At 45.0% G+C, this 11,529-nt stretch overlaps 1 protein-coding gene across 1 annotated transcript in view; it reads right to left on the bottom strand.

The window, feature by feature from the left end:
* Positions 1-11,529, bottom strand: part of VANGL1 (VANGL planar cell polarity protein 1) — a 55,516-nt gene that overhangs the window by 7,391 nt on the left and 36,596 nt on the right. Inside the window, exons 5-7 of the mRNA XM_012000820.1 lie at positions 8,328-8,461; positions 6,770-6,902; positions 5,315-5,549 (exon numbers count right to left, since the gene is read on the bottom strand). Of these exons, the coding sequence (XP_011856210.1) occupies positions 5,315-5,549; positions 6,770-6,902; positions 8,328-8,461 (502 nt within the window). The remainder of the gene's footprint in view (positions 1-5,314; positions 5,550-6,769; positions 6,903-8,327; positions 8,462-11,529) is intronic.

Here is an 11,529-nt window from a genome sequence, read left to right as displayed (position 1 = left end):
AGCCGTTACGGCTGCATCACTCCATTCTTAGGGTATGGCCCTACTGGACGTGTTTCTCCATGTCTTCCTCCTCCTGAACCAAACATTTCTCAGGGCCAGGGCCATGTCGGGCCCAAAGGAGCAGTCAGGAAATACGAGCTGAATATATTTGCATGAACAAGAATGCATGACCTACCACTTATTGGCAGTGATTCTGCACAAGTCATTTACACTCTCTATTAGTGGATGCAGTGACACTACCTGAGTCACAGGGCTGCCATGAGGATGAAAGTGTTAGCTCTCAAAAAGCACTCATAGTAATGCCTGGCATGGTAAGCAAGCAATGGTTATTCCATGTTGGGCTACGTGGGCACACGGCCAGTCCAGGAGATGCCCAGGCCTGATGCCTCCTTCCCTCTCCTGAGTTCTCTGCTCCAGTGGCACCTGGCTTGATAGAGTTCTGATACATGTGCTGTTCCTCCAGCTAAACACTGTCATTCAGCTCATTCTTCTCTGCCCTTCAAATCTTCTTAAGCCTCCTCTCTTGAACCTCTCAGGCAGATTAACATGTGCTCCTCCAGGTTCCTGTAATCACTGACTCTCGTGTGACCCTTTACTTTCAAAGTGATCGCTGACTTTCGTGTCCGCTCCCCACACTACACTTCACTCTCTTGAAGGGCAGGAAGTATGTTTTTTTTTTTTTTTAATTTGAATTTCTAATGTGCGTAGCACATACTAGGAGTTCAACAGCATGTGAATTAAATCAAATAAATACACTGATTTAGCCATAAGGGGAAGGAAGAATGAAATGAGCCAGTAATACAGATAGAAACATACTGGAATATATCAATCAGGTCCCAGACAGAGTCAAGAACAGATTTTGTTTTGTTGAGACAGTCTCACTCTGTTGCGCAGGTTAGAGGTGGCAGAATCTCAGCTCACTGCAAACTCCGTCTCCAGGTTCAAGTGATTCTCTTGCCTCAGCCTCCTAAGTAGCTGGGATTACAGGCACATGTCACGACACCTGGCTAATTTTTGTATTTTTAGTAGAGATGAGGTTTCACCATGTTGGCCAGGTTGGTCTTGAACTCCTGACCACTAGTGATCTGCCTGTCTTGGCCTCCCAAAGTGTTGGGATTACAGGCGTGAGCCACTGCGCCCGGCCAAGAACAGTTTTTAACTAGTATCCTCTTTTTATTTTTGAGGCAGAGTTTCGCTCTTGTTATCCAGGCTGGAGTGCAATGGCATGATCTCAGCTCCCTGCAGCCTCTGCCTCCCATTTCAAGTGATACTCCTGCCTCGGCCTCCTGAGTAGCTGGGATTACAGGCATGCACCACCATGCCTGGTTAGGTTTTTTTTGTATTTTTAGTAGAGATGGGGTTTCACCACGTCGGCCAGACTGGCCTCGAACTCCTGACCTCAGGTGATTGATCTGCCTCAGCCTCCCAAAGTGCTGGGATTACAGGTGTGAGCCACTGCACCTGCCCTGGTATCCTCTTTTATTCACACCCTGCTGCTACTGCCAGGTATATTTTTCATGTGGAGCATCTATTGTAAGGCAGAAAGTAAGGCCTTGCATACTCTCACACTTCCAATATAAATATAGCACTTATAAATCATAAGAAAAAGAAAATAACTCAACAATTGGAGAAATGAAACTGAAACAATAATTTTATAGAAGAATAAATATTATTGGAAAGTTAGCATATAAAAATTTTTCTATCGGAAGGGCGCGGTGGCTCACGCCTGTAATCCCAGCACTTTGGGAGGCCGAGGCAGGTGGGTCACGAGGTCAGGAGATTGAGACCATCCTGGCTAACATGGTGAAATCCCCTCTCTACTAAAAATACAAAAAAAAAAAAAATATTAGCTGGGTGTGGTGGCGGGCACCTGTAGTCCCAGCTACTTGGGAGGCTGAGGCAGGAGAATGGCGTGAACCTGGGAGGTGGAGCTTGCAGTGAGCCGAGATAGTGCCACTGCACTCCAGTCTGGGCGACAGAGACTCCATCTCAAAAAAAAAAAGAAAAAAGAAAAAAAAGTTGTTCTATAACATTATTAACTAAAGATATATAGGCTGGGTGCGGTGGCTCACGCCTGTAATCCCAGCACTTTGGGAGGCTGAGGCGGACAGATCACAAGGTCAGGAGATCAAGACCATCCTAGCCAACATGGTGAAACCCCATCTCTACTAAAAATACAAAAATTAGCCAGGTGTGATGACAGGCGCCTGTAGTCCCAGCTACTCGGGAGGATGAGGCAGGAGAATGGTGTGAACCTGGGAGGTGGAGCTGGCAGTGAGCCGAGATGGCGCCACTGCACTCCAGGCTGGGCGACAGAGCTAGACTCCATTTCAAAAAAAAAAAAAAAAAAAAAAAAAGAAGAAGAAATATAAATTAGAAGAATTAAAACTAACTTCCTCCTCTTAGATGGGCAATGATTTAAAACAATAACATCCAATGCTCCCGAGTATGTGGGAAATAATAAATCTCAGATGTTAGAGGCAAAGCATGCAAAAGGAACACCCCTTAGGAAGGCAGTTTGGTAGGATCTACAACGCTGACCTGGCTTTTCCTCTACTTGAAACCTAGGCTTCAGAAATACTTGTACAAATACATATGTAAAAAAGCATTCACCTCAATGTTGTTTAAACCAGGGGTTGGCAAACTTTTCCATAGATGTAAATATTTTCAGCATTTCAAGCCATATTCTGTCACAACTACTCAACTCTGTTGGTGCAGAGTGAAAGCAGCCATAGGTGATACATAAATAACAGGGCATGGCTGTGTACCAATAAAATCTGATTAACAAATACAACCAGCCCCTAGCTTTGACTAATGAAAACTCTTAATCCAAATGTGCATCAACAGACAATCAGTTGAATAAATCATGGTATTTGGTAGAATAAGATGTAGCTATTACCAGAAATGAGTTTTATCTGTAGTTAGATCTGTATGAGTAAGATCTATATGTATTGACTTGGAAAGACAGCCAAGGGATAGCTTTAAGAAAAAAAAGCAAAGTTTTATATATCTATATCTCTCTACATATATAAAGATAATATACATCATATAGAGAGATGTAGTATGTAAATCTCTATCCATCTATGAATGATATATATAGGCTATCAATCAATCAATCAATGATATATATAGGCTGGGGCAGTGGCCTGTAATACCAGCACTTTGTGAGGCTGAGGCAGGTAGATTGCTTGAGCTCAGGAGTTCGAGACCAGCCCGACTAACATGGCAAAACCATGTCTCTACCAAAAAAAATACAAAAATACGAAAATTGCCAGGCATGGTGGCATGTGCCTGTGGTTTACACACACAAACACACACACACACGCACACACACAGAGATTGAGAGAGAAAGAAAGAGCAATGACCTTATTTCTGTTTTGTTTTCCCAATTCAGCATAAAAAACATCCACAGATATTTGAAAGAATATATACCAACTCCTTATCCGTAAAAACTGTTTTGGGGCGGGGGATGAAAACTTCATTTTCCGCATATGATACTTTTCTTCAATGTTTGGATTTCTATGCCAAAAACAGCTATCATTTTTAATTCAGAAAAGTATAAAATTTTTAAATGAAACAAAAAGCAACCAGGAAACTGTCTAAAATCTTGTAAAAAGAAAAACAACTGTTTTGGTTCTACATGGTACAAGCCATCATTTTATACCTGCAGACATATTTTCCTCATTTGCAACCACAGTATTCACATGTTTCTGAATTCTATTTCCTGTAACTTAGTATTCTAACAGATTCTTTCATGATTCAACAGGTGATACACCATAATTTATAAGCCACTGTTATGTTTTAAATTATTTCCCTTGTGGAAGTATTACAGATTGTTTTGCAAAACACCACCTTTGTGTATAATCATGTGTATACATTATTGTATTAAATAGCTTTCCTAGGAGAGAGATTAGTGAGTCAATACAGAAAACTTTTTGGTTTCTTACTATTTCTACATTGCTTTCCTAAGGGTAGTTACTGGTTGACAATGTAACCAGCAGGATACACATATAGTGCAGCGTATAAACAGAGGTCCTTATAAAAAACAGCTACCAAATGTTACACGCGTGCCACATGCCAAGCTCATCTACTCTCTACCATGCAATTTACATGCCATGTTGCTATATTTAATGTAATTCTTACACAACAACCCTGTCAGAGAGGTATTATTATTATCCTCATTGATACAAGAGCAAACAAGTGTAGAGGAACTGAAAGAGTTAATTCATGTGACGTACTTAAAACACTACCTGTCATATGAAGAGGCCAGACTAAATTGCTATTATTACTATTGGTAAAAATAATGCTATTGCTTTGTCAGGCATTTTGGGCGTTACAGAGTTAGTTTTACCAAATGGTCTTTTAGATTATGGTATTTAGCACACTTTAGGGATATTACAAGAAACAGACGTGTATCTAATAGAAGGTAGAATAATTTGAGCACAGTCACAAACCAATTAAGTGGTGGAGCTAGGATTTGAACCCACCTCTCTGTAGAGAAGTCAATTGCTATATCTTTACTCTATTTTGCCTCCTTGGCCACAACCCTCTATTAGATACCTGGCTGTTTCTTGTAACACTCCTTAAGGTGTCCTAAATATCGTAATCTAAAAGACCACTCAGTAAAACTCATTCTGTAATGCCCAAAATGCCTGATGGCATTTTTTTTTTTTTTTTTTTTTTTAGATGGAGTCTCACTCTGTCGCTCAGGCTGAAGGCTGAAGTGCAGTGGTGCGATCTTGGCTCACTGCAAGCTCTGCCTCCTGGGTTCATGCCATTCTATTTTTTACCAATAATAATAAGAACTATTTAGTCCATCCTCATCATATGACAGGTACCGTTTCAAGCACTTCACATGAATTAACTCTTTCAGTTCCCAAAACATACAAATGAGATAGTTACTAGTATTATCCTAACCAATTAACAGGTTAGGAAACTGAGGCACAGAGCTATTGCCATGTGCCCAAGGTTATGCATCTAGTTGGTGGAGGAGCCAGGTTAGAATGAATCAGTTCAGCTCCAGAGTCCATAATGCACCCCTAATCACTATTCTGTACTGTCTCCAATCACTATTCCATACTGTCTGCAAGTGAAATTCTCTCCTCTGTTAGAATCCAGAGGCCTTCAAAAGGCATATTTAAAAAAACAATTGTACTAACATGGCATAAAGTAAGTGAGAATCACGAATTCTTATTACTTGACATTTTAGAGAAGCCTTTCGATTTTATCACTTCTAGTAACACGTAAAATTCAACTGGCCAAGCTCAGTGACAAGCCAGGATGACGGTGGCAGAGCCCGCCCGGAGCAGCGCACCTTGGGGGTCATGCCGTTGGTGATGCAGAAGGCCAGGTGCTGCAGGATGCTCTCCATGCTGTGGTAGTGCTGCTGCCGGGTGGTGCGCAGGTACTTCTGGAGAGCCCTGGCCATGGAGGGGAAAATGGCCTGGGCGGCCTCCCTAGGGTCCATCACCTCCCCTGGGGCTTTCTGCTGCTCCTCGACCTGGAGACGCTGAATGTGGATGAAGGCCTCTTCCACTGCAACCACCAGCCTAGAAGGTGATGCAACACTAAGTAATTAGGATGGTGCCTGCCACAGGGTGTGCGAATAGAATGCCACTTGTCCACCCTCCTGTGGCCTGACCTGCCAACATATTCAAGGCCCAATCATGCTGCTTGCATCCTTCCTTAGCTGTCCCCCAGAAGGTGGAGAGGGAGGAAGGGAGAAAGAAAAGCAACAGCAAAAATAACATGTGGAACAGGGGCCCCAGGCGTCGGGGGGAAGGAGCCCCAGGACTGGGAGATGAATTCTGTTCTCAATTCTGTCACCAATGAGCTTGGGAAATGTACTTAAGTCCTTTTTTCATTTCTGCAATGGTTAGATGAAAAGAGTTCTAAGGCCTCTCCAACTGGCTATAAAAGGCTCTGTACAGAGAGAGGTGGTTGGTGGTGCAGAAGCAGCCCTGCAAAGAAGCAGAGCTGCGTGCTCCCTGGTCCAGCCACCCACACTAGCAGCCCCTGGGAAACAGGAAGAGGCACAGCACACATGATGGAATGCACCTCTGTCCCCTTCAGTGAATATGGCCTGATGGTGAACACCAGCAAGGGTCCAGGGGTGCAGAACAGGCCCACTCAAGTGTGGGCAGGGGGCCAGGAGCACCAGCACCACCCAGGAATCTGTTAGAAATGCCATTTCTTGGGCCCAACTCCACACCTACTGAGTAGGGCTTTTGCAGGCAGAGCCCGGAACCTGCATCCTGTATTTGAACAGCCCTCCCAGTGATGCTCATACATCCTTCAGTTTAAGAAACACTGGAGCAAGGTGCACTCCAAAGGTGTCCCCACAGGTCATGTTTTTAAACAGAAACCTCAGACTAGTGGTAAAAAAGGAAAGATTAAAAGTCTGTAAGAGGCCGGGCATGGTGGCTCATGCCTGTAATCGCAGTACTTTGGGAGGCTGAGGCAGGCAGATCACTTAAGGTCAGGAGTTTGAGAACAGTCTGGCCAACATAGCAAAACCCTTTCTCTACTAAAAATACTAAATGTTAGCTGGGCATGGTGGTGGGCGCCTGTGATCCCAGCTACGTGGGAGGCTGGGGCATGAGAATCGCTGGAACCTGGGAGGCAGAGGTGACAGTGTGCCAAGATCTTGCCACTGTACTCCAGCCTGAGCAACAAAGTGAGATTCTGTCTCCAAATAAATAAATACATAAAAAAAAAATAAAAATTTAAAAGTCTGTAAGAGGGTACTGGCATCAGGAGGGCAGTATACCTTGCTTTCCGCTTCTTTACTCGCCGTTCATGTTCAGCCTCTTCGTAGTACAACTCATTGTGGCTTGAGTCCCTGCGCCGAGCAGCTGCAGCAATCATGGCCCGGGACTGGCCAGTGGCATTGTTACTGGGGCCTTTGGGGAAAGGACAGTGAAAGAATAGTGTTAATACCACGAGGCTGGGAAACAGAGCAGAAAACTAGTACCGCAATCTGTCAATGTTGTCTACCCACCCCCTATGAAACACACATACACAAATCCTAAAGGTCACTTCCCAGGAGGGTGAACTGTGCCCCAGATCCGCATTCACTATGTCCAAGGCAAGAGAGCAGAGGAATCTCCCCAAACCCCAATCTGGTCAGTGGAAATGGAAAAAGAACTCAGAAGGGGATGAAGAATGCTTGACAATTAAAATGTTGGCCAAAAACAACACACAGAGTGTGCTGAAGATGTTACCATCTGTTACATAAAGTTTCAGTTTGGCCATAAGGACAGCTGGGACATCAAATTTCAGCAACAAAACAATGAGACAGAATGAGAGGGATGGGGAGAACAAGGACAGACAGACAAAAAAGAAAGTCAAAGGACATGAGACACTGAATCTACAATGGAAAGCAAGCTATGCTGGAATGTCACGGCAGCTACAACTTTTACAGGAAATACCAATATTAATGACCCATTAATGAATACAGACTCAGAAGTCCTGTCCTGTCCTAACCACTGACCACCTTAACTTTTCAGAAACATAGGCAGATTTCTGGCTTTCTTATGGATGATCTACTTGGCTGGTGACTTGGTTTCACTAGTGGGAATCTTTGCTAAGTTTTCAGATCACAGATTAAATTTATCAATCCTTCAGGCTTCGTGAGGGAGCTCACACCTCATATAGCCAAAAAATAAACAATTACATAACTGGGAGGATATTACCACCAAAAATTGACACTGTATATAAATCACTTGACTTGTTGACAATATAATCCTCTCCGAGGGTTTGCAAAGTTCTTGCCCTCACCCAATGTACCCAGTAAGAAATGACACCGCATCCTGTTTCTTGCACTTAACCATCTGATACCCTGAAACATAGCTTGGACTTACCCAGCCTGGCCTCCAGCCTCCTGCCACCCACTCAACTCCGGCTCCTAGCCACGAGTAAGAAGTGCCTGTAGGTATCTCACCAGATGCCTGAACGACTGAGATTTCTAGTCTTAATGATTTAGGTAGCTTTCTGAGTCTGTGGGTAATGTGCACAAATTTTGAAAAGCAACCCTTTCCTAATAGCTTCCAATATAAGGTGAGCCTGGCAGAAGGCAGGAAACACACACCACTGCTGTTTTCAATCATAAAATCCCAAAATGAACAGGCTTCCCACATAGGTAGATAGTAAATCAACACTTCTCTAAAAATGTGTCTGCCTACATAAAATACAGAAATTGTTCTGAAACGAGAATGTACCATAAAGGTAGGCCCAGTGAGGAAGCAGAACCAAACGTACCATGAAGCTTAAATAGTCACCCAACTGTGCCCCTATGAGCACTGCAGACACCCTTTCAAGGCACATACCATCTACATTGTAGACTTTCAGCCCGGCCATGTGCTTGGCTGCTCGGAATTTGGAGGCTGTTAGGAGGTTTGGGTTATAGATGGTGAAATCTTTGTAGTAATTTTCTAGGACCACCAGTGCTGCTCGTTGGATACTGAGAAAAAAAGAACAAAATTAACGCAAAGCTTTTTCACTGAATATGCAGGTCCTAAATGAAAAATCCTCTTTTAGAGTCAGGTCAAGGAACACAATATCAAAGATAATCTCATACAGAAGTCCACTGGGTTCTACCACACCTCTGGTCTCCAGGATGAGAACTTAAAGCTGAAACTAAGCCCCATGGCCAAGTGGCTTCTGTGCCCTCTCCTGGACCTGTGATTAGCCGCATCCCATCTAGCCCTTTGTTGAAAGAGGAAGAAGTTATAACTCATAACTTACATTTAGTTTTAGGCACCCAAGAACTTTTTCTATTTTTCCTCGGTTTATAAAAGAAGAAACTGAGGAACCCCCCAAAAGGGCAAGAGGCTTACTAATGGTTGCAGGGCTAATAAGTGAAAGAACAAAGTATAGATTCATGTTTCTAAGGTCCTCATTCAAGGTTTTGTCCCGTAGGCCTCGGTGCCCCTGGGTATGAGGAATCCTGGAACTTAGGTTTTATACAGACCAGAACAACTGCAGCCATCCAGGGCAGAGTGTACTTAAGAGGGCCTCAGCCGGGCACGGTGGCTCATGTCTGTAATCCCAGCACATCGGGAGGCTGAGGCGGGTGGATCAGGACTTTGAGACCAGCCTGACCAATATGATGAAACCCCCTCTCTATTAAAAATACAAAAACTATCCAGGCGTGGTAGCACATGCCTGTAATCCCAGCTACTCGGGAGGCTGAGACAGGAGAATCACTTGAACCTGGGAGGCGGAGGTTGCAGTGAGCCAAGATTGCGTCATTGCACTCCAGCCTGGACAACAAGAATGAAATTCAGTCTCAAAAAAAAAAAAAAAAAAGAGGGCCTCCACTGAGACCACCTGATCTTTCTGGGTCCCCCTGCCCCTTGGACTGCTATCTCTGGCCTTTGGCAGAGGGGTATGAAGGTGACTATCCATGTTCTGATATTCTAGGTCTCCAACCTATCCTCTGCTTGGTCGTCAGAGAGCAGCAGGAGAACAAAGAACAGGTACCATCAACAAGTGGGAGAGAGGATGTGAGAGGGCACTTACAATTGGAAATGAGTCTAGACAGCAAAAGAATATGCTCTTGGTCTACAGTGCATGACACTTGCCACTTTGAAGAACACCTTGCAATGATACAGCAAGGGTTTGCACATACCTGATTCTCATTTCACCCTCATAGTCATTCGAGGTAAGAAAATTGAGGCTTAAAAATCTATGACCTGCACAACAGCATGCAGTCAGTAAGTAGGAGACCTGGAACTCTGATATGATTTACAAACCTCCAAGTTGGGCTTTCCGGTAACATGCAGCCTCTGTGCAACAGTGTACGTGCTGACATCTCCAACCACCACCATGTTAAATACCACAGATATATTTTTATCTTGCCCTTTAGATTTTCCTTTCTAGTACTCTGCTAAGCAGATCGGCTTACAAGGATTATTTGCAGTAGCCGGAGCACCAGGACGGGGCTCCCTTTGATTCCTGGATGACCGCACTGTGTTCCAACACTCTCAGGGTGGCTCAGGGATCTTCACTTCACACCAAGGCAAGGGAGTTCCCAAACCATCCGCTGGAAATTCTGTCGACCCACCCCTTTGGCTCCCCTTGGAGCTCCGCTTCAAGACTTTAACAGAGTTGAATCTGGAAGTCAGTCAGCTAACCTGCTTAAGAGTAGAATCACGGCAAAGCTTTCTGAGTTATATCCCCGGCAGTGCCTGCATTCAGTTGGTACTTAATGTTGTCCTAGATAATGTACAGTCATGTGAGGCAGGGGAACACTATCAGGGGAAATCTGGTGAGACCAACTTTGCATAATGGAAGTAAAGCTAAGACTCCTAACAGCAAATCTGCATTTCAAAAATTTTGATCATTCAATTAACTCAGTTGCTCACTCGTCATTCCATATTTGAGTGCCTGTGTCTGCTAAGTCCTGGGAATATCAAGATAGACAGAAGGAGCTCCTCCTTAGTCAGTACATGGAGCATGAACCCCATGACAGTGAGTGTGCTCTCATGCTGGAACACGTGGGTCTAAGTAACCATGGAGAAGAGCTTCTGGCTGCCTGGGACAGGGTGCAGCCTTCCTGAGGAGGTGGCCTTGTGTGGAGATTTGTGTGTCACGAGAGCTCTTCCTGCAGAAGTCCACTCTGCTTGCCCTGAAAGTCTCACCTAGCAATCTCCAAGTCAATGTGGCTCCAACCCCGTCCTTGCCCCCTGTCCACGGCATTCTCCAGAGAGGCAAGTGTTTTTTTTATTCCTACCCCATCCAGATATTCATCGCAGCCCTCTCCCTGCTCTCTCTCTCTACACACATACACACACACACACAGACACACACACACACACAGACACACACATACACAGACACACACACACACACTCTCTCCCTGGTGTGCCTAGCTCAGCTCTCAGCCCTGTGTGTGCCTTTTCCGGAGTGCCTGGGCTTTGGGAGGCAAGGAGCCCCTCTGCATGGCTGTAAGACTCAGTTTACACACACACACCCACTAGGGTTCAAACCTACTTCATCCCCTCCTCTAACGATACAGAAACATCTCCAGGCCCCCGGATTCCCAATAGAAAAGTATTACCTTGATCTAAATTTAAAAATTAAAAGGCAATCATCAGAAGTTCTCCTCAGAACCATCTCCAACTCAAAACTGTCTCGTGGTTGCTGAGTTTTGGTTTTCTGTTCAGCGAGGCTGCGAGGAGGGGCCAAGGGAATCCCACTAATTCAGCTGGGGCGGGTGAGGGGATGGCTGGGTCGAAGCCTCCTGGCTGTGTCTCTCACCCTCCACCCTGTGAGTGCGATGCACTGCCCCGAGCAGTGGCTTCTGTCTCCAGCAGGGCTCCTGGCCCACTGCCTTCCAGCATGGGGCCTCAGCAGATGCTCTCCAAATGGGCCAGCTCTCCAAATGAGCCAAGTCCACAGCCTACCTGACAGCCCCCTCAGAGCAAAGTCCTGGTGTCCCAGGAAGTGCCCAGGGTGGGGGTGGGTGCCGTGAGATGCCAGCCCTGGGTGTCACAGGCACAGCTCTCACAGTCTTCCTAAGGAGTG

This window comes from Mandrillus leucophaeus, unplaced genomic scaffold, assembly GCF_000951045.1.
Source record: "Mandrillus leucophaeus isolate KB7577 unplaced genomic scaffold, Mleu.le_1.0 Scaffold64, whole genome shotgun sequence".
Taxonomy (NCBI): domain Eukaryota; kingdom Metazoa; phylum Chordata; class Mammalia; order Primates; family Cercopithecidae; genus Mandrillus; species Mandrillus leucophaeus.
The sequence above is the reverse complement of the archived record's forward strand: the minus strand, read 5'-3'. Positions and strand labels throughout refer to the sequence as shown.